The sequence below is a fragment of the Triturus cristatus genome, chromosome 6, assembly GCF_964204655.1.
Source record: "Triturus cristatus chromosome 6, aTriCri1.1, whole genome shotgun sequence".
Taxonomy (NCBI): Eukaryota; Metazoa; Chordata; class Amphibia; order Caudata; family Salamandridae; genus Triturus; species Triturus cristatus.
The window spans coordinates 217,323,562-217,348,079 of record NC_140589.1 but is presented as its reverse complement, the minus strand read 5'-3'; the positions used below and the strand labels follow the sequence as shown (position 1 = coordinate 217,348,079).

The following is a 24,518-nucleotide window of genomic DNA, read 5'->3' as shown; positions in this document are numbered from 1 at the left end:
AATGGCATTCATTAAATCAAAGCACTGAATTATGAAATCCAGTCTATTATAAAAAACCTTTCCTTTCGAACCCTCAGCTAAACCGTCTTATTACCAAAGTGTCATCTGGGTTTGTAGGTGTTCTCTGACATGCATACCAAAGTTGTTTTTACCTGCTCCTGTTCTTAGAGAAGGTTACTGTCACTCTCTGTTATGGTGTTCTGAGCTGAGAAAAAATGCAGATATTTTCTGGCAGTAAGACTTCCTGCCTATCAGGTAAGATGTTTGTAGTACACAGCTCGAACAAAGCTAGGAAGGAAAAATGAAGATGTCTCTTTTAGAAGAGGTTTGTATCAATCTTAAATACTCCTCTCTGGTTATTATGAAACAGTTAAACTTCAGGATTTTGATATAGAATGCAGAATACCATTTGAATTATGTTCAACATTCTCTAAAATATGTTATGTATCTTAATTCAGAACACACGATACATGAGCAATTGGTGCAATAGCAACCCATAGTGAAGCAAACAATATTTGCCTATTGGGGGCTGATTTAACCTAGTTAGTTATGACTATGGCATTTTGTGGCATTGCTTGTTGTGTGCTTTTTGACAGTGATGCATATATGTTTTATTATTATTTTAATGTAATGGATTATTGGGTGTATATTTGTGATGTGTTTTTATGGCTTCTTTTGTAACCGAAATAAAGTGATTTTGAATTGATATAGAATGCAGAATTACCATTTGAGTTCTGTTCGCTAAAATATGTTATGTATCATAATTCATAATAACACATGATACATGAGCTATTAGTGCAATATCAGCCCATAGTAAAGCAAATGATATTTGGTAAAGATAGTAATTAATAGTAAATAAAGCATACATTTATAAAGGAAAAATGTGCATGTCGAAATGTGGATAAATGAAATGCAATGAGGGTCCCATAAACCTAAAAAGCAAAGCATGTGTCAATGTATTACTACCTAGTTACATAATCAATTTCTGTGAAAATATTTTTACAAGAGAGAGACAGAGAGAGAAAGAAAATAAAGGTTGAAATAGGTGACAGCTCTTGTTAATGATTCATGTGATTTAGATACAGTCCATGAAAGTGGGCATTTCACAGGTGTGATTTAGTTGAATGAAAAGATACCATAAGCACTATTACTTAATTGTATACATAGACTAATTTGAGAGAAGCATGTCATGGCAATTAAAGCAATCAGTGATGCTCCGCTGTGAAGCAAATTCACAAAACACAATAACATTGATAAGTTATGATACAGTTCACCCACTGGCGGCTTTTACTTTAGCATAACCAAGTCACAGGGCAGACAAGCATTCCCAAGAACACATCTAACACAAGCCCTGCTGGCAATGAGACACAGGCCAACCAGAGAACATATTTTGAGAACAGCATGCCTCAAGGGGCACACAACCTTTATTGTTTCTGTAGGTAGCCAAGCATTAAACATGATGCTGCAGAAGATACTGGGGAAAGGATCACAAATCATTTTTAGCTAGCACTATGACATTTTCCTTGGTGTAACTTGGGCACTTTGTATGTAAACACCTTTTACCACTGTAATGTGAAATCAAATTACTGATATGTGACAAGAATATTTCTGCATATTTGCTGTGTTGCATTTTAATGTAGTGATGATGTTATGAGAATAATTGCGCGCTATTTTGTTTTTTGACTGCATGTTAGAAAATGAGTCATTAGTTGTGTGGCCTATACAAGTAATGGGTCAACATTTGTCCTTCCTTGGTAAGCACACACCTCATTGTAGTGCTTGACTCTCACAGGGTAGCAAAGCAGAGCAGTCCAAGGCCTACTCAATGGAGGTGGTGTGGGGTAGTATTCACAATTCACAGCTACACTATAATAGCACACAATAAATGATTGTCCAGTCTGTGCTTTTTATTTTGAAAAAGAAAAGTATATTAATTATACACACACTACTTAACCCCTTCGGTGTGCATGAGCACCTGTGCTCATGACGGAACCATTCCGTCATGTGCACAGGTGTACTAAATCCCTCTGCTGCAAACAGCAGAGGGATTTCCTTTTTTTTGTTTGTAGCTGGGACCAAAAATGCAGGTGGGTCCCTTGCAAAAACAGGTCGTTTTGGGCCCTTCCCTGCTGTGGGTACATGGTCCACGCACACAAGTGAGGTACCATTTTTATCAGGAGACCAGGTGGAAGTCAGGGTGGTAGGAAATGTGCATCAAACTAGTGATCCTACAACTTTCCCACACAGAAATGTGAGAAAAAGTGATTTTTGTCAGCTAAATTTTAGGTTTGCAGGGGATTCTGGGTAGTAAAACATTGGGGAATCCTCACAAGTCACACCATCCTGGACTTCTCAGGGTATCTACATTTTGGAAATGTTTGGGACTGGTGGATTTCCCTACGTGGAAGCCGAGCCCGGGATCAAAAAAGTAGGTGACTCGCTCACAAAACAAGTTTTTTTTGTAATCAAAGTATTGAAGTCTTCACAGTATGTTTTTCGCCAATCCCTGTCGCGGAAACTGGGCCTACTAACACAAGTGAGGCACTTTTTTTATCGGGAGACTTTAGGGAATGCTGGGTGGGTGAAAGTTTGTGGATTCACACAGAAATGTGAGGAAAATTTATTTTCTTTAACAAAGTGTGAGGTTTGCAATGGATTTTGGGTAAAAAAAACTGGTGAGAGCCAAACAATAGGTTTGCTAGGTTTCCTTTGGTGCAGGCAGAGCTAGTGTCCAAAATCCACAGCTAGGTACATTAGGAAAAAAGGGTCAGTTTTCACTGGAAAAATGTGATGTGTCCACGTTGCCTTTTGGGCCGTTTCCTGTTGTGGGTACAAGGCCTACCCACACAAGTGAGGTACCATTTTTATCTGGAGACTTTGGGGAATGCTGAGACACCATTTGTATCTGGAGACTTGGGCGGATACTGGATGGGTGAAAGTTTGTGGATCCACCAGATTCCAGAACATTCCAACACAGAATGCAAGGAAAATGTGTTTTTTTTACAAAGTTTGAGGTTTGCAAGGTATTCTGGGTAAAAGAACCTGGTGAGAGCCAAACAAGTCACCTCTTCCTGGATTCCCCTGGATGTTTCGTTTTTAAAAATATATAGGTTTGCTAGAGTTCCTTAGGTGCCAGCAGAGCTAGAGTCTAAAATCCACAGCTAGGCACATTGCGTAAAAAAGTGTCAATTGTCACTGGAAAATGTAATGTGTCCATGTTGCGTTTTAGGGGTTTCCTGTCACGGGTTATAGACAAAGACACACAAGTGAGACACCATTTTCATTGGTAGACTTTGGGGAATGCTGGCTGACTGAAGATTTGTGGCTGCCCACAGATTCCAGAACTTTTCATCACAGAAATGTGAAGAACATTTTTGGGGGACAAAGTTTGAGGTTTGCAAGGGATTATGGGTAACAGAACCTAGTGATAGCCACACAAGTCACCCCATCCTGAATTTCTCTGGGTGTCTACTTTTAAAAAATGTATAGGTTTGCTAGGTTTCCCTAGGTGCCGGCTGAGCTAGGGTCCACAACTCACAGCTAGTCACATTGTTAAAAAAAGGGTCAGTTTTCACTGGAAAAATGTGATGTGTTCACTTAGCATTTTGGCGTTTCCTGTCAAGGGCACTAAGCCTACCCATACAAGTGAGGTACTGTTTTTATTGGGAGACATAGGTAAACACTGGGTGGGTGAAAGTTTGTGGATACGCCGGAATACCGAAATTTCCATGACAGAAATATGAGGAAAATGTGTTGTTTTCTTTTACAAAGATTGAGGTGAGCAAGGGATTCTAGGTAAGAGAACCTAATGGGAGCCACACAAGTCGCCCATACTGGATTTCCCAAACTGTCTAGTTTTCAAAAATGTATAGGTTTGCTTGGGTTCCTTAGGTGTCGGCAGAGCTAGGGTCCAACATCCACAGCTAAGCACACGCGAAAAAAAGGGTCTGTTTTCACAGGAAAATGTGATATGTCCATGTTGCATTTTGGGCATTTCTTGTCACAGGTTCTAGGCCCACCCACACAAGTGAGGTACCATTTTTATCAAGAGACTTTGGGGAATACTGGGTGGGTGGAAGTTTGTGGCTCCCCGCATATTCCAGAACTTTCACTGGAATATGTGTTGTGTCGCATTTAGGGACGTTTCCTGTTGTGGATACTAGGACTACCCACACAAGTGAGGTGCCATTTTTATTGGGAGAATTTGGGGAACGCTGGAAGTTTGTGGCTCCCCGCAGATTCCAGAACTTTCCATCACAGAAATATGAGGAAAATATGTTTTTCTCTTACAAAGTTTGAGGTTTGCAAGGGATTCTGGGTAACAGAACCTGCTTACAGCCACACAAATTACCTCTTCCTGAATTCCCCTGGATGTCTAGTTTTAAAAAATTTATAGGTTTTCTAGGGTTCCTTAGGTGCTGGCAGAGCTAGAGTGCAAAATCCACAACTAGGCACACTGCAAAAAAAATAGTCAATTTTCACTGGAATATGTGATGTTTCCATGTCTCGTTTAGGGCAGTTTCCTGTCACGGGTACTAAGCCAACCCACACAAGTGAGGTGCCATTGTTATCAGGAGACTTTGTGGAATGCTAGCTGACTGGAAGTTTCTGGCTCCCCACAGATTCTAGAACTTTCCATCACAGAAATGAGAGAAAAATGTGGGTTTTTTTTACAAAGTTTGAGGTTTGCAAGGGATTCTGGGTAACAGAACCTAGTGAGACCCACACAAGTCACCCCATCCTCAATTTCCCTCGGTGTCTAGCTTTTAAAAATGTATAGGTTTGCTAGGCTTTCCTGGGTGCCAGCTGAGCTAGGGTCCAAAATTCACAGCAAAAAAAGGGTCAGTTTTCACCTTAAAAATGTGATGCGTCCAAGTTCCGTTTTGGGCCGTTTCCTGCTGCGAGTACTAGGCCTTCCCACACAAGTGAGGTACCATTTTTATCGGGAGACTTTGGTGAATGCTGGATGGGTATAAGTTTGTGCCTCCTCGCAGCTTCCAGAACTTTCCGACACTGAAATGTGAGGAAATGTAGTTTCTTTGACAAAGTTTGAGGTTTGCAAAGGATTCTGGATAACAGAACCTAGTAAAAGCCACACAAGTTACCCCATCCTGGATTCCTTTGGGAGTCTAGTTTTAAAAAATATAGAGGCTTGCTAGGTTTCCCTAGCTTCCGGCGGAGCTAGGGTCCAAACTCCACAGGAAGGCACATTGCAAAAAAAAGGATCAGTTTTCCCTGGAAAAATGTGATGTGTCCTGTCGCAGGCACTAGGCCTACACACACAAGTGATATAGTATTTGTATCGGGAGACTATGGGGAACAGTAGAACAAGTGTTATTACCAATTGACCTTCTTTGCATTTCTACCTTTCAGATGTAAGACAATGTGTAAAAAAGAAGTCATTTGGAGAAATGACCTCTAATTCACATCAAACCAGAAGGGCCCAGCAGATGTAACGTTATATTGCTTTAAAAAATCTGTCATACTTAGAAGAAGATAAAGATGAAAACGTTGGCACAAATGGCTGTTTTTTTCAACTCAATTTCAATATTTTTTATTTTCAACTGTTAGTTTCTATAAACAAAACGTGAAGGATCTACACGAATGACTGCTTACTAAATTCCAGAATGTTGTCTTGTTTTCAGAAATGTTTAGCTTTCCGGGATCTTTCCTTGCTTAGAGTCATCAGAAAGATCCTCCCTCTACTCCCCTTCGAGGCAAGAAAGACCGTGGTTCTGGGCCTGATCCAGTCACGGTTGGATTTCGGGAATGCTTTATATCTGGGAGCCCCTGACTTCACTCTACGCAGACTGCAGTTGATACAGAATTGCGCCGCACGGACTCTTCTACAAATCCCCCGCAGATCATCAGTAAAGTCCGGCCTAAAGAGACTGCACTGGCTTCCCGTTAGGGAAAGAGTTAATTTCAAATCACTTTGCATTGCACATCAGGCCTTCTGGTCTTCAGGCCCAGTAATTAATCTCCCCCTTATTACACCTTATCATCCTGCCAGACAGCTGCGCTCAACCTCTGCCAATCTGGCCATTGTGCCGAAAATAAAGAAATCAAGATCGGGAGGCCGCTCCTTTTCCTTTAATGTGGCCAAGCTGTGGAATGCTCTTCCCCAGCATCTAAGGTCCAACCCTGACCTCAGTTCCTTCCGCAAACAGCTGAAAACGCTTCTGTTCATCAATTAGTAGATGGGTTAGATATCCTTCCCTCAAAGCAACCTAAGCCTCAGTTGGTAATCTTAGCGCTTGGACGCCTCAGGGCAGCTACGTGCGCTCTATAAAACTCAATTCATTCATTCATTCATTCATTCATTCATTCATTCATTCATACCCATTTCTACCACTAACTGGAAGGAGGTTCAAATCACAAATAATAGCAAAAATAGGCTATGTACCAATAAAAAGCCAAAACTGGGTAAAAAAAGTTGTTTTTCTGACGACATTCTGCCTGTCCCTGAAAGCTAAGAAGATGGGGAATTAAGCACCACAAATCCATTTGCAGGGAAACAAACAGACGCTTTCTTCTGCAGCACTTTTTCCCTATTTAAAGACAAAAAAAGAAATTGCTGTATTTTGGCTAATTTCTGGGTCCCCTCAAAGGAAATCCACAAAGCCTGGGTACCTTTTGAATCCTCAAGATGTTAGAAGAAAAGGACGCACATTTGGCATGGCTTGGCACGTTGAGGGGGGGGGAGAGGCCTAGCAGCAATTGGGTTATTAATATACAGTAATTTACAAATTTGCACAAGCTGAAGGAATTACTTTTGGATGTCATTACATAATCATTGTTACCCCTGCCAATGGAGGAGGGGGTCTAGTACCACAACCCACATGTTTAAACATGATCTTTTCCCTAAATGCTAGGGTTGAACATAACTTGGAGTAAGAGCATTTTACTGGCACCAAAGCGAGTGGCTGTTAACTTCCTTATCTCAACAAGCATTTCATTATGGAAATACATGCAATATTCACATATAACCATGACTGAGGGCACTTAATACTGACAATAAAGCATGCAAACTTTGATCATGAGTGGCTTTCATCTCAGTATTTAACTAAAGAATTGCAAGAGAGAATGTCTAGCATGACTGGGAGTGTGGCGTACTCATCATAACGGTTAGCATGAATAAAACGATTTAATCACAGCCCCTTAAGGGCATCACATTTATATTTACAACACTATGCAATTATAATCATTCACCCCTAGAGGGTGCTTGAAACAAACACTTTGGAATCACATTCAGCATATCATCTTGAATGTTAAACATAGTCCCTAAAGGAATTCATATTTAAAATTTCACAACTGTGCAATTGCCACTGTGCATGCCTAGAGGGTGCCTGCCAATAAGAATATTCACATTTGAACACTTTCAGGCACAGAGACTGCATCCATTGCATTTTCCCCTAGAGGACGTAGCATGCCCAAATATATAACAAAAGTTCCAACCTGGGAAATGCTTAGAAAACCTCAAAACTCCTTGAGGGGTTGTAATTTTTGAGTCCCACCCAACTTAGGGGGGAGACTCTGGAGTTATTTTGGGGGGAGTCAGGGCTGGCTTTAGGGCAGAGCGACTGGTGCGGCTGCACTGGGCGCTGACCTGTGGAGGGGGACGCTGTGACCTCGGGGTTGGCACTGTGCTTAACAATATCTTATGATAAGAGAGATGAGAGGCACTTTTGCAGGTGATTGTGAATCAGAGGAGTTGGTCATGGGACAAGGGGGGGCCAAAAGTGATTGTCGCACCGGGCGCCACCAGCGTTGAAGCCGGCCCTGGGAGGAGTCCCTGCACTTTTGTTGCATTTTGGTGGCAACCCCAGCCTCTTGGGACCAGCACGAGCTGAGAATGAGGGCTTTGAATCCACAAAGGCAACCAGGCCTAACAGGCTATTATGGAGCATTCCATCGCGAGCGTATGAATTTTATAGTGGCAGCAGCTCTCCCGCTGCGCCCTAGTGAGCTGCATCCTTGGTGCAGGTATTTCCATTGTATGCAGATTTGTGCCATGATTTTCTTTTCCTCAGGGTGCCCAGTCCCACCTGTACACTCTGTGTGCATCTGCCAGCATTGGAGAGGAGCTCGGGGAGCTCAACCATGGCTCCCCACACTACCAGCATGCTCACCTACTGACGCAGGAGCCGGCACTTGACTCAGGTCTGCCCACTCCAGCAGGCAGACACGGACTCACTGCCTGACCTTCCTGGGTGATCAGGCCACATGGGAGAGCGGGGCAGCACTCCCCCTCCTCTTCAGGTGCCGCCTGGGCCCAGAGATGGAGTCCTGGGCCCCACTGCAGGATAGCAAGGGGAGAACAGCATGCTCCCTGTATACTTTTTCAGTGGGGCATAAGGATGGGGTCCTGGTACCCCTCCTGCCCTAGTGATGGAGTTTGATGGCACTCACCTGGCACTTTCCATCATGAGGTCCAGAGATGGGGTCCTAATCCCCGTACTGCCTTCATGTGGGAGAACAACGGCACTCCCTTAGCATTTTCTGTCACAGGTCCCAGGGATGGGGTCCTGGGTCCCTTCTCCATGCTGGGGGACAGCGCAATGGTGCTTCCCTTTAACTTCCTTCTTGGGGCATCTCCTGGCACCTGGCACACCCCAGAGGCCGAACTGGAACTGGCAGTGAAGCCCCATGCACTTCGGAACTGGAAACTGGGTCAAAGGTCACCAAACTTCAAGCGGGGTTGTCTCCAGCCCCTTTATGCCGATTTCCATGATTGTGGTCTCATTTTGTTTACAGTGGCAAGCCCAACAACCTGGAACACATTCTACAGACCTCCAGGCCTCAAAGGGTGACAGATTTTGCAGGGAGATGGTTTCACTGGCTTCAAACACGAGCCATTTGCTTGCTCTTCCTCTGGACTTCTCCCCACTGGTCCACAGGGGATATAAGTGGACCAGCATCCTTGGTCCTGGGGACTGCCCCACTGGTCCTGAGGTCAATCAGAGCCAGAGTCCATAGTCCAGGGGACAGTCGGGGGTTCTTCTTTCCAATTGTCCATGGCCTCCAGTCCTGGTAATCAGCTGAAAAGCACATTCACCTGGGCTCTCTCCCTCAGACAATACCTTTTAAATGGTGTTGGGAGTGTCTAGCAGGGCTGTGCCTCTGACCTATCCTGATGTGCCACATCACCTCTCTGCCCCTGTTCCAAACTCCTTGCACAGTCTTCTGGGGGTAACTCAAAATGATTTCACCCAGGAGTCACTTGCCACATGGGCTCTCAGGGTCTCAGCTCCACTCCTTGCTGACATCACTGCCAGGACCTTCTCCTAGCAAATCTTCAAAGGAGATCCCCCTCTGGTTTGGCTCCAGAGGTCTGGACTTCCTCCTTTGTTGAGTGGCCTGTGTCAGTTCACCCAATCCTGCCCTCCTTCTGGACTGACTTAAGCACTTCTAATTGCTTCCTTTGATGAGTGAGGCCTTTGTTCCTGCAGTTGGAAAGAAAAGTAATTAACCCAGACCCAGAAGGGTGACAAAACGCCCAGGCTCCAATCTTGAGCTGAGTCAAAGAAATATGACATTTCTGGATGACCCATTAGCTGTATAGATATGATTTTAGACTTTACAGAATTGTTCTTACCAAACAGGTTTCAGTGTACATTGGTGCGACTCTGTTGTCCATAGGCAAAAGGGAGCTGTAGCTGTGGTCTAAGGCTGAATTTCCAATAGGAATTTAATGGAGCGTAACGACAGGCAAAGACAGTAAAGCACACAGACTTTCCCTACTTTTGTACCCCCAAATTATAAGGCCTATTCCAGGTCACTACCCAACTCTGCATAGTCCCTTCTGTGCCAGACTACCTGTGCGCAGTTATTGGGCTGCGCACGACAGGAGTCTCCTGCGTGCAGCGCTCACATTCATGTGCACACATGTTCACATGAAACCAGCCAAGTGCCCCTTACCCTGGCTGCGCCGCAGCGGCCTTATGTTAAAAGGCAGACAAGAGACAGTGAATATGTGCAGTCTATTTTACCATGATTTTACCGTGGGTGAGTCACGGATTATGAGGCTCTCCCACAGTAAAAGGTCAAAAATACAGGTGATCAAAAAGCAAAAAAATCCAGGCAGACTAGATGGTCAGAACCACCTTTTACACTGCATTTTTGCATTGTTATTGTTTTAGATGTTGGACATGGCCTTCTCTGCAGGGTTGCCCCTAAACATTTTGCTTTCACCCTTCGGTTTTCTGAAACCTCCTTTTGTAGGCTTTTAGGGCTCTTTGCCTTTTACTAGAGCTAAAGTGTTTGTGCTCTCACCTCACCTCTAAACATGGTAAAATTGGCTTACACCCAATTGGCACTTTTAGTGTACTCTATGTTTATAAATTGGCTTGGAATTTTTCTCTTGCGTTGTGTTTCCACTTTATCACTGTTTGACGTGTTCCCTAAACACTTAACACATTGCTTCTTAGTTAAGCCTGACTGCTCTGTGCCAAGTTATCTGAAGGTTGAGTACAGGTTAAATTAGTGTTGACTTGTGTTTCACCCTGACAAGAATTGTGGTTGCTGCTTGACCAGGGCCCACACCCCAGTCAACCAGTAACCCCGTTTCTTACAGAGAACGTGTATGTTTTTTTTAATTTGGGACAAGGAGGATAGGCCAGGTTTTGCATGGCTACCCCATTACTCCCCTGCGTACCAGTTGAAAACAAGGGTAGATGATTTTGGGGCCCATGCAGAACTTACATTATATAAGGGATAAAGTACCCTCTGCAGTACACTATAAGGATATTGCAAGTCACTGAGGAGTTCCATAACCGTACAAAGGAATGAGGCCAAAGGCTGAGTTTCTTTATAGGGTTATGGAACTCCTGACGTGACTTTCAATAACCTTATCATGCATGACAGAGGGTATTTTGTCCCATGTAATACATAGACGTGCCATCTTCTCTTTCACAAGGCACCTAAACCTTGGTGCATAAAAAAGAGAACCTCTAGTGCCAAATTAAACACATTAATAACCTGTTAGATATTTGTTTCAAAAAGACTTTAGAAACAATTCAAGTCAGTTAAAAAAAAACTATAGTGGCTGAGAATGTGTAGAAACATGCAGAAAAGTTCTACCTTTTCTAAAGGCATCTAAGAAATGCAAAAAAAAATATTGCTCTTTTTGCTAGTCACTGTAAGCTAGAAAAATATTGAGTGAAAGAAAGAAAAGCAAGGTGCTTGCCTGTGACCTGACCTGCCTTTCACCTCGGCTGCTGGCCCTGTTAGCAGACATTGTGACATCAGAACCCAACTGCAACAGCCTAATAATGTTGAGTACTGATGTATTTTCTTTATAATCGACGATTGGGTGTCACAAGTTGCCGATTACAAAAATAAATATTAGGACAGTCTTTTACACTGGTTTTGCAGAATCCCATGTATTATATTGTTTATTACTTGTAATGTGCAGACAGATGCCAGGTTCAAAGGCGCTGCAAACAATTAAACATGCAACAGCAGATAATAAGCAGTCTTTAATGAGAACTTATAGAATTACAGTAAATCCCAGGGATGTTTTTGATTGAGGGGCCCTGAGGGACATTAAATAGGCAGCGACAGTGAAGCTAAAGTTGTCTAAGATGTTGCTCAGAATCCCTAATTCACTATTAGCCATATATATAATACAACACAAACTCGTTATTTCATAGCAAGTTGCTTCTATGATGACTTCTTTGTACGACTTTACAGTGTGTTCATGCAACAGTGTTATTTTTCTCTTCATTACAGGGTATTCTCAATGTAACAGATGCGATTGTGACGCAGGACGACATCTGGACAAATGTGAACGTTTCACAGAGAATTGGGAGCGGCTCTCGGCTGCTTAACTTGACGGAGCAATTTTTACGGGACCTTCAAATAAACGGCAGCATCACACAAAACACTGAGACCTCCATTTTGAAAGGGATTGTTGTCTCTAATGACACTGACAGCTACACAGAAAACTTTACTTTTGCAAATATAACAGGGAAAGTGATCATTTCCAACGAGACCCTAGAGACTATTCGCAACTCCAATTTAATCACTGTTGCTTATTCCTCGTTGGATAACATTTTGCCAACAAACCAAAATAAGTCTTTGAATGGGTTGGTGATGTTAACAATTGTTAACAGCAGTAACCTAAGTGAGAATTTTAAAATATCAATCATGTTTCAGAAAATCAACCGCGCGCTATCCAATGCCTCATGTGTCTTCTGGAACTTCCATGCCAACAGATCAGGAAAGTGGGATACAGAGGGCTGTAAAACCACTGAATACGCAGATCGTGTGGTTTGTACATGTAATCACTTGACTGCCTTCTCAATATTAATGTCGTCCTCCTCGTTCTCCCCATCCTTGCCATCTGGAGGCAAGGCCGCCTTAGAGTACATCACGTACATTGGTGTGGGCATTTCCATAGGAAGCTTGGTTCTTTACCTCATAATTGAGGCATTGGTTTGGAAATCTGTTACCAAACATAAAACATCCTACATGCGGCATGTGTGCTTGGTCAACATCGCAGTATCGCTTCTGATTGCAGATATTTGGTTCATCATTGGCGCAAGCCTCACACCACAATTGTCCAATCAGACTTACACCAATGCAACAACCAGCACAGCACAAGCCTGTGACGCTGCTACATTTTTTGCTCACTTTTTTTACCTTGCGCTTTTTTTTTGGATGCTGACCATGGGCCTTATTCTCTTTTATCGCCTGATTTTTGTTTTTCATGATATGAGAAAGAGAACCATGTTGGCCATAGCATTCACTTTGGGCTACGGATGCCCCCTCATCATATCAGTTGTTACTGTAGCTGTTACAAGGCCACAGAGCTATTACAGAGAAGGCAATAGCTGTTGGCTGAACATCATGAATAGCAGGGCATTCCTTGCCTTTGTTGTACCCGCCCTAACCATTGTCGCTGTCAATTTTGTCATACTCGCTGTGGTCGTCATAACACTTCTGAGGCCTTCTGTTGGAGATAAGCCAAGAAAAGAAGAGAAGAGTACGATAGTCAAGATTGCTAAAAGCGTCGCCGTCTTAACACCGTTGCTAGGCCTGACCTGGGGATTTGGAATAGGGACTTTGATAACAAATACTTTTGCGCTCAACGTAATATTTACGCTTCTGAATTCGCTACAGGTAAGTCTGTTATGTCTTGCCAATTCTTTAATATTTAACGTTCTACATTGAGTGTAAATCTTTGGTTTGCAAATTTAATGATGTACTCTTTGTAAAAGGACAAAAAGATGGCTCTGTGACATCGAAAAGCCTGATCTCACTGAAATCATTTGAGAAAGTATCAGCCATTGTGTTACTGAAACAATTTCTTTGCACATGTCTCAAATTTCCCAGTTACATGTGTGAGAAGCTCATCCTGTTCAGGTAGGTTTTCTTTGCATTCTATAATTTGTTGTCCTGTTGCTCCTTTTAGAAAAAAGCATGCAACAATGTCTTGAATTTACAGATAAATCCTGGAATTGTTGAGCTGCTCAAGCTAGGAAAGAAGTGATTTGCCAGGTTCCAGTTTTTCGTTTGCATGACATTATAGCTAAAAATATTTCACTGGTGTTGATCAGATCCACTTGCTTCAATAAATGCCCCAAAATGCATTAGTCACTAATTGCTAACTCTGACTTTCAGTTCTGGCAAGGTTCAGATAGATGTAATTGCATGTGCCCAAGTGATGGAAAATTACATTGAGCCCCAAATACTTTTTAAAACAAGTTACCAAATATTGCATTTAGGGCCTAAATATTCAAATCCGCTAGAAGAGACTAAATAGTCACAGGCGTTATTGCTGTACTGGCCTATGCTTGCACATTTCTTAAAATATATAGGGCCCTACTCACAAACTGTTCTTTGTAGTCTGTTTAGTGGTACTGTAATAGTTCTACACACAGACCACAAAATGCTTTCCACTTACCTAAGTGAGGAGACCACTGGCTCCATTGCTCCTTTTTTCCTATACAGAGATCTCTTCCGCCAGTTGTTGAGACCTCCAAACATGTACACATATGGTCTTGTGGTATATGTGTAAGCGACAGTTGGAGTGACTGGAAAGTTGAGAACATTAATTAAAAAATGGGGGAGGCTTATAAAAGGGCGATGGGAGGTTTAGGAGGCGTTTAGTCAGAGACAAACGCCACCCATAAAAAAGTAAGCCAATATCTATTCACAGGTTAACACAGCCAATAATGTCACAAAACAGTTATCAACGAATAGCCAGAGTAAGTCCATCACCACACGTGGCCATCTACTGAAAGAGTAATACAATATAATACAAAGCCATTAGTAAAGCGCACAGCTGCATCTGGGTCAGCAGTAAGGGTCCGAGAACAATGCAACATATCACCAGCCCAACTTAAATGCCCACCAGATAAGAGTCAAAGAGCAAAGTTTTAGAATCTTTCTGAAAGCTAATTCTAAAGGACTACGTCGCAAGCAGAGAGGAAGAGCATTCCACTACTTTGAGGCAAGGAAAACAAAAGATTTTCCACCTCTCCTAGCAGTTCGAATCCGAGGTAGTTGGATAAGTTTAAGGTTGTTGGATCTCATTGATCTAATATGAAGATAAGGCTTGAATCTCTTCCTTAAATGAAGGGGTCCTTTTTAGGTCTCGCTGAGCCAGCGCATGCGCTGCTCGCTCTGCGAGACATTCAGTAGGGGCTTTAAAAAGTGCTACCACAGGCTTTGGCTGGCCTAGCGCTTGCGTTCACGCTGGCGTGCACGCGCGCAACCGCCAGCTTTCAGCACCCGATCAGGCGCCATCTGGATTGCTTTCTCAATGCTCCTCCGCCCCTCCCCCGCCGCGTCTCTCGTTAATTGCTAACATATGTGCAGATGCGCTGCTTTTACTTTTGCTCGCACACGCACCACTTTTGAAGCCGGGCTTGTTTTGTTTAACTTTGTTTTCATTATTTACTGCCACAAGATTGGTGTCCGCCATATTAAAATGCAAGTTGTGTTATTTTTCCCTACTTGGCCCGTTTATCTGCAGCCTACTTTTTCAGTAAAACTTTGAAGAGTTGAGATGTGCGAGACTGTTCTTAATCAGGTTCCCAAAAATAAAAAAAAATACTGAACTTCAGTAACCAGCAACATACATCGAGCATTTCACACCACACCAAGTTAAATGTCTCACTTCTTAGTTATCTTGTCCAGGTCAGACTTGAATTTCCCAAGTTCGATCTGAAACTTGGCCCTCTCTCTAGCAGTCTCATCTAGCACTCGTCGGGCATCGGCCAGCTCCCCCCTCATACAACGCTTTGACCCCATTTACCTACAATGGGAGGATAAAGACAAATATTGACAACTTAATAGGGCATGTCTGAGGTCATACAAGTACTGAAATCCCAATACACAAAACCAAACAGATCACTAAAATGGAAAAAAACAAGACCAGCCAGCGATATACAAATAAACAGCTACTAATACAGCAGACCATTGATCACATTAACAAGCATTAGGTGATACTAATAAAGGACATACAGGTACATGATGTTTTAATAGTGCATCTCATACTCGTGCAATTACAGTGATGGGCAGACGATGTGGGGTTTGGCAATTGGCTCGCATTGAAATTTAAATCCTATCTTACATTAAGAACTGCAGCTGCTGTCCTCGCACAGGGAAAGTGACGTTTTCGTAGATGATGTCGGAAACTAGGCATTGATTGTATGAACAGTGGTGTAAATCTTAAGTTCTCAATGCTGGACAAGTCAAAGATGCTATAGAAAGAACTAACAAATGCGAAGGACCACTGATGAGTGGCAAGTTAGGCTTAGTGCAGGAGTCCTTTGTCTGTTTTTGCCACCAACAGACTGCACATGACAGCTTTGCCATGTCCTGATTGCTTGACGTCAGCAGCTGACCTGTGATTCCATTTTAGCCTGGGTCTGTTCCATAGGCCATAGATTGAGGGCAGGTAAAAGCACAGCTGTCGTCTCCAGTCACCTGGAAACAAAGGCCGCTCGTTGTCTGTGCGGAGTCCTTACACATGACCTAATGGGGCTCCAGGTGGTCTCTCGCTACGCACTACAAAGCGTACCCCTGCAGGTAAAAACTGAATTTTTTTAAGACAGAAATCTGCATTTCTAAAATTATCTTGGCCTTGCTATGCTTCACAGAAAAAGTTATTCCTAAGGTCAAATAGTTTAAATATTTTGGTGCACGCCCTGTGTCCATTTCTTTGCAGTGGGGCGGGCGTAGGCTCGACAGCCTGCACCCTACGTGTCCCAAATCACTTCAGTGTCCGCTGCATGATGAGTTTTACCTGCTAAGTCCTTTCTTTATATCACAATACCGACAGCATTGTACCAATGCAACCCGTACTGCCACCTCAAAAAGCACTAGCACAAAAACATATTGCAAAACAAACCTCTCAAGACAGCGCCTTAGGGTTTACAATATTGCTTTGTAGGATATTTTTGGACGGCACGTTTATGCCCAAGTCAGTTCAGAGAAACTTCTCCGGATAGTTAGGGAAAAAAAACCACAATGGCCACAATGTTAACAGATGCAAATTCGTATGCATTGTACCGACTGGGCATCTTTAAGGGCTGTGATAAATACATCTTCAAAATGGAGGCAAAACTATTTGTTTCCAGGGCGTCTGCCATTTAAGTGAATACAATTTCATGTTCTGTCAGTCCAGTGGCGTCACTAGGGTTGGTGTCACTCGGTGCGAGTAACTCATGGTGTCACCCCCTCACGACTTACCTCATGGACCTCCTCCGCTCCGAGTCCACCAGTGGACACAGTTGGCAAAGAACAGGACCATACAGAATCCTTAGTAACGTTTGTAAATGTAGGTCCTATATTTACAAAGGCCATAGAAGAAAAATTGAATTCAACAAGGTCGGAGGTAAAAGACTGTAAGAAGTTAAGAACTAAGAACTACATAGAAAATATGTTACTTTTTTATTTTTATTTTAACATTAAACTTTAAATTTTACTGTTACAGGAGATAAGGTTGTAACCGTTCTGTATTGGGTTTGCACAATCAGCAACTGCCAGAATAGTATGCAACAGTACAAATTACAATGTCACATTAAATCTCGACTAATCAGAACTTTCCTTTCCTGGCCTTTAAAGCTGCAAACTTGTTAATTACTTCATCGAAATCAACTCCTTTAGCCAAATCACTTTCAATTGATAATATTGCAAGATCAGAAAGCATTGACTGTCCCATGGTAGATCGCAAATAGTTCTTTATAAACTTCAGCTTTGAAAAACACCTCTCACATGAAAGCCACAGACACACAGATCGTTAGAAATAATTGTAGGCTCACTGAGAGATATGGGAGAGATTCTAGGAAGGCCCATTCAGCTCTGAATTTTAAAACTTCAAATACTGACCAGTCTTTGGCTTCTTCGAGATCAATCTCTGCTGCCTTCAGGTTCCTTCTCAGCCTTGGTATTTCTAATAAAAGCTCTCCCTCGGATAACTCATCATAGAAAGTGGACAATTTTGGAATGGAAACCAGTAACTCTTCTTTAGTGGCAGATTTCAAACTCTTGGCTTGAACAACCTCAAACATGGCTGCTACTTCGTTGATGGCTCTTGATCTGATCTGGAGTTCAGAATGGAAATCATCAATACACTCAAGCATCCCCCTCTTGTTTTCTTCTTGCAGAGTTAGTTCAGTATCTCTTGTCTTCTCACCTGTCATCCTCTTCTTGAACCTGGGTCTGCTCTCTACTGAAATTCCATAGTGGTCTGCTCCACTAGATGATTGCGCTGCTCGTCATACAGAAAAAGTCTTAGCGTCTCTAGCTTTGTCACCACCTTGTCAAGAGTGAAGCCCTTAGTCTGAAGGCACAGCTGTGTAAGATTAACTGCTTCAAGTACATCACACCAAAAGTAGAGGTAGCACAGAAACGTGAAATTGCAGACAGCAGGCGAAAGACCTCGGGCTGTACCTCTAGTGTCTAAATTTTCATCTCGATCACAGAGAGCTTCAATTGCCGCCACACATTCATCAAATTTTTCTTTCACTGCCTTTACTGCAGCATGATGAGCACTCCAGCGTATTGTTGATAGTCTTTTCAATGAGACTCCAGTGTGCTCCATTAAAACATCCCATCGGTGAGTAGAAGTAGCAAAGAAGGAAAACATTGTCTCAAGAGTTCCAAAAAAAGTCACACACGAAGCATTGCCAGCAAAAGAGTGTTGGCCGCACAAGTTAAGCGAATGGTCCACACATCCATTAAAAATAGCTTTCCTGTTCTTTCTTTTGAAAATGGCTTGTACACCCCCCTGCATTCCAGCCATGGTGGCAGCATTATCGTAACCTTGAGAGCGGCACATCATAAAGTCGAGTCCATCACTTTCCAGATTTTTAAGAATATGAGAACTGAGGTCAACAGCTTTTTTCCCCTTTAAAGGGAAAAATCCCAGAAACACTTCTCTTACTTCAACTTTCCTATTTTGGATTTTCACATATCTGATCACTTCAGACATTTGGTCAGTGTGTGATGTGTCAGGTGTGCTATTGAACATGATCCCAAAATACCTGGCAGATTTTATATCCATGACAAGCTTCTCCTTCACGTGATTTTGCTAGGACATGTATAAACTCATTCTGAGTTTTTGGTGCAAGATAAGATACTGATGCTTTGAGTTTACATGTGCTTCGCTTTAATCTCATTAGGTGCTCTTTCAGCACTGGGTCATATTTAGAAAGCATCTGAACCATTTCAAGAAAGTTTCCTTTATTCAATGAAGATTCATCTTCATTGTGGCCCCGGAATGCCAGATTCTGCTTGGCAAGAAACAATGTGATATCGAGCAACCTGTGCAAGATGTCTCTCCACTTTTTCTTCTCTATGTCCATCAAAGCAATACTTTCGGCATCAATTGTTTTGTGCAGTCTAAGTCCTGCTGCCAATGTTTTCCATTTTTCAAGGCAATGTAAGTGCTCTTCGGATGTCTCATAATTATGCACTTTCGGGCTCAGTTTCCACTACATCTGAAACCCAGTCACAAATTTGGATGTCATGTCTGTAGCATGATTAGCGGGAAAGAGTCGGCAGCAAAAACAATATAATTTCTCACTGACGAGTGAGTAAACCATCCATGACCGCAACACTTTCTCGCCATTTGGCATCACCTTGTAAAACCACTCTTTTGATAGCTGGCGAACATCTCCTTTTTCTTTTGGATCTTGCCTTGTCGCAATTCTGAAAGGGACTTCTTTGTTCTGGAAAGAAGCACTTCCTCTTTTGATGATTACAACCCGCAAATGATTTGGAACTGGTATATTTCCAAAAAGAAGCATCATCTAAAATATTCCAATTTTTCCCCTTAACCTCATTCATGATCTCATTTACAGTATCATGTTTAGAGTCACTTTCAGTTGTCTCTTCTGCTTCAAATTCATCCATTTCCTTTCCTTGTTTTTCTGCTTCATTTTCTTCTATTTCAACTCCTTCCTCTTCTGCAGAATGCTAACTAGCATCAGAATCAGCGTTATCAATTGGTGGCCAAGGAACTATGTCTTTTGATGAACCCTTACCCTGTCCATCATCTGGTCTCTTGACATATTGAAGCGTGGATCCACGTAGTGTTGAGAGTGATTCATTTTTTACCTCTTTTGCTTTTCTTTGCTGGCATCCACTTGGCCTCTTTGATGTATGTATTCCATGTGGCATGATTGATATAATGTATCCTTGAACTATTATTATCAAAAAAACTGCGACTTTAAAAACACCAACAAGAGCAAAGCGTGATTTTAAGCACGTGTAGTGGCGTGGGCTGATGAAACGGCGGGTCCAGTCAAATGTAGGATGTCAGTGTCACCTCTAGTACAAGTGGTTCTTGCAAATGATTTGGGAGGTTTTCATCTTGGTCGTTTTGTGAGTCACCCTGTGCCGCAGTTCATTTTTTTTGTTTTCATACTTGTCACCTATTTTATCGATGGTAATAAGCCTGTAAAAGACAGAGGCCGGGATTGACTATCACTCTCTGAGCAAACATGCTCATTATTGCATTTTCTTAATAAGCATCATTAACAAACATGTTAAATTATACAGTACAACGGTTTAATAATGAAGACAGGCACTGCAAATGAAAATATAGAATTCAGTAGAATGATTATTTCTGCTTTATTAACCACAGTTGGGAATCATGGCATTATTGCAAGCCTCTTGTAATGTGGCCTTGCTGCATACCCTGTAGATTTTAGCAAAAAATACAATTCTGTCTTTAGGTGAAGCAAATTAAAAGTTAATAAAATGTGTGAGAAGTGCTCCAGTGCTCCAGTGCTGTTTAAGGCCCTCCGTAGAGGTGGACTGGTCATCATTCAGTCATACCCTATTATGACACATCACGTCATAACGCACTGTTCGACATAAAAAATTACAGAGAATGCCCATTGCACAGGAAGAATGCGAATGACAGAGCGAGCGGCTGTTGTTTGAGGTGTTTTTGTGTTTTTTTGGAACTTTTTTTAGCGCAAAATGCATTCTCACATTCGAAGCGGACACAAGTGTGAATTTCTTGCTAAAGTAGAGCACCATATGCCATTTTTTGCATTTCGCATTATTATGCACAATTTCACATAATTTTACTGAATTTTCATGTGCTGATGCAGGACCAAATTATGTAAATTTTGCACACCCCTATTTGGGGGAATAGCGAAGTCTATAATCATTGCTCCTGAGGAGGGGGCATTCCTGCTTGCCCCGAGGAGACGGCTTCCCCCTCATTTCAGGACGTGCCTGGAGGTTTAACCAGATTTAACTGGTGGATGAGTTTCTGCCAGGCAGCTCTCCACCATGGTGGAGTCGTGTGACAATGACACCGTAGTTGAGCCTCCCACCCAGGCTTGGACATCGGAGGGGGGTGCTCCTACAAACTATTTCAAATAAAGGTCTCAGTTCAATCAATGCCCAAATAAGGGCAGCCAAATATAGCCCCCCGCCCCCCTTCCTTTACTCTGATGGGAGTGACAGAAGTAAATGGTCTGAAAAATGATAGCGCCACAGATTCACCCCTTGTGTCGTCTTCACATTTCAAATTACAGATGGCTGCCAGGTCACATGATAGTGAATTTTACAGCACATTTTTCATTACATATTCAAATTGTATCAACTTTCAAAGCACAGAAAATAGTAGATGATGACCTTAAAGAACATCAGGTTACTGACCCAGTCATATGTACCCATAGACATTCTTTCAGAGAGCACCAAAAATAGACACAAGTAGTGAATCAGAGAGAACAAAGTAAAAGTGAGATCAGCCCCCACATGGTGTGTAGTGAGCAAGCGCAATGAGCAATCACTACTAGGGGGAGTTTGGGGGGTTGAACTTCTCCCCCCCCCAAGAAAATTTGGGAGACAGAAAGGCCAAAACAATGCACTTTTCAACACATTTTTCATTACATATGAGATTGTATTAACTTTTAAAGCATAGTAAATAATTACCTTATAGAGCACCAGGATACCCAGTCATAAATCACAGACATTCCTACAGAGAACACTAAAAAATGAAATGTCGAGCATGAAACATGAATTTAAATATAACTAATTTATTCTTCTACCACCCAAATCTGTGTAGACAGTGAGCGCCCAGCCATGCCTCTGCAGACAGAGACCCCTGTGCCTGTTAACAACAGTGTGATAAGGACTCATTAATCGGGTTGTACAGTGGGCTACCTGCTAGTCAACAGTTTATTGGAATTCATAATATCATAGGTATGGTACTTTGTACTGGTGTGGTGTTCCCACTATCCGGCAACACGATATATCAGTGGTCGAAGTGGGGGAAAAAAAGTAGGGGAACTGTGGGCAGAGAATCAGAGGGCGGAAATAACCCAAGGATTGGATCAGTGGGCGAAGCCAGAGGTGTGGCCAGAATGCGCAAACATCCCAATTTTTTGTATTTGTTTGGTTTCACTGTCCAGTTTTATCAACCAATGGATACACATGATTATTTAAGGTTATAATGAGTTATTGACAGTAAAATGTATTCACAAAGTGGGATATACTTTTAATCACAGAATGTCCCCAAATACGATAAAAAGCACAAGCCATTTGTCTCCGAGCCATGGAGTTTCTGTCATCAGCACTTCTCCCTTTTCCACAACAGCAGTTCAAACATGAATGGCTAAAAATCCTAGTTTGCAAATGTTTTCTAAATAATAATGGATCTGCCATATTTGCCTCATAATGCAAGATCTGCTGCACGATCTGACCATTTAAACGAATAAATTGTTTGTAGCTCAAACGTATCAAAAGTTAATAAAAAATGTGACTTCTGTTGCTGCGGAGTAGATGACAGTTAATAGCTCACTGTTCTATGTTAGGATTTTAACTTATAAACTGCAAGTAACAAAAGGATCTCTCTGACAAAAGCAGTAGCCCACTTGCCTATTTACATTATGTGCACTTTGTGATCTGCATGGTACATGTTCTTTGCAGCAGGTGCATTAACCCTCTGAGCTACCTTTCCATGAGTCAAATCTTCCATTAGACAAAATTCCGATCTCTCTCTACGAAGAACATTCATCACCAGAGTCATCATGACATTTTTATTGTTACCGAAAATTGCTGGAGGCCAGGAAGGAGGCAGCAAGCGCTTTTAAAACCATAATATACTTGCAAAAATGATGCCTCCTCCTAAAGTCAGCACCTGGTGCGGTCACACCAGTTGCACCGTCCTAGAGCTGGCCCTTCTCAAGGGTCCTGTGATCTCAGTGACAGGGTCACTGTTGTTCTAGGGTGTGCTGCTTCATAGGCCTGCCCTCAAGACTGGAGGTGAACTTCAGTATGAATAGTGGTGGACAAGCCTTGAAAGTTAACCTACACTTGTCATGCTGGGGTCCACCTGCTGGTGCTACGACACCAGGGATTCTAATGTCTTGCAAAGCCTTCTAAGGTCTAGCATGAGATAGTGCTCTCTCAGGAGAGTGGTCTGGGGGACTGGTTATTAAGGCTGAACCTGGTTCCCCAGTTCCAAATTCACCAGCTCTGGCCATAGTGCCACATCCTCTCCCCCACTGAACACCATACTGTTCCACTGAGAAAAACTCAGACTGCCTTCAACTACAACCCAATTGTTGCCAGCTATAAACACCTGGATGCGGCTCAATTTAAATTACACACTGGGCAAGAGCAATATGTGGCCTACATTTACAAAAAAAAGTGACAGCATCCTGGAAAAAGCAAACAATCATAGGGGATGCAAAATTTTACAAACCATGTGAAATGAAAGCAGGAACAACATGGTTACCTTAACGCTTTTACACTCACTGTTCAGAAATCAGTGAGTGCGTTTGCCTGAAAAGTTAAGGACATGACTACAGGGCCCTGAATGGACCCATTCCAATGGCCGTTGCTTATATCCTTACAAAATGCAAGCAGTACAGTAAAAAAAGACAACATCCCTAGATGCAGAGCAGCAGTACAAATTTTGTTTTTCATTCCTCACATTGCAGTACCTCCAGGATTGGTGCACTGGTGCACTAGTTCCAAGCCCAGGGAAAACAAAGCCAAGACAACAAAAATAGCGCTAATGTGTTTGGGTGTGAATAAAATAAATCTGGTCAGTTTGCTACCACTCTGTCTTACTTTATTTAGTTATTTATTTTTCATATTTATAAACTTTTATTCCCGATGCTGCACATTGGAATTAAATGTCAGAAAAATAGGACATTGATTTCCATCAAAAGTGATTTTCTTTTTTGGATCCATTTCACAGGGGTGCAAATAAAAGAAAGGAGAGGAAAGAGAGTGAGAACCCCGTCTTGCAGCCACTGTTTTCAGTAAGAGTCAGAGAAGAACTGCCGCACTAGCAGGCAAGAGGCCTCAGCATGTACACAGAGCTGCTGCTCCTGAAAGTCGTCTTCGCAGGCCTCCCGAGTCCCAACAGCTCAAAAAATGGGCACACAACTCGAAGAAGACGTAATCAGTGATCAGAGAGGCAGTGATCAGAGAGGCAGGCTACCTCGCTACGCACTGCCTCCGCCCTCCGCCCTGCGCCCTGCTCAAGCAGTCACTAAAGTCGACACTCACACAGCACAGGCAGCATAAGCATAACCGGTTCGCTTGACCACCTGACCCATGACCATTAATTGCATCGCACAGGCAGCATAACCGCTTGCGCTTGACCACCACCCACCCATGACCATTAATCGCACAGGCAGCATAACCACTTGACCACCACCCACCTGACCCATGACCATTAATCAATTGGTGCCAGTCTGCCGGAGAAACTCACCTGCTGTGTTGGTGGCAGACGGGGGGTCAACCTCTGCTCCTCCTCGTTACTCGTGATGCTGCTGCAGGCCAGTCACGCACACTTTTAGGGCCCAATGCGCATGCGGGATTCGGAATGACATCAGCCGCCTGCACCTGGGCCTATAGTCTCTAGTGACGCCACTGCCTAGAGAAGCATGCAGATGCGGAGGAGGAGGAGACAGTGCGCACTGCGCACAGGCACCTCCTCCTCCTGAAAGGTTAGGTGCGCACACCGGCCCTGTTGGTGTCACCCCGTGTGAGGGTGTCACCCCCATAGTGGCACCGCTGTGTCA

At 42.8% G+C, this 24,518-nt stretch overlaps 1 protein-coding gene across 1 annotated transcript in view; it reads left to right on the top strand.

The window, feature by feature from the left end:
- Positions 1 to 24,518, top strand: part of LOC146816671 (adhesion G protein-coupled receptor F2-like) — a 499,236-nt gene that overhangs the window by 329,801 nt on the left and 144,917 nt on the right. The window contains exon 9 of the mRNA XM_085609542.1: positions 11,734 to 13,125. Coding sequence (XP_085465668.1) covers positions 11,734 to 13,125 — 1,392 coding nt within the window. The remainder of the gene's footprint in view (positions 1 to 11,733; positions 13,126 to 24,518) is intronic.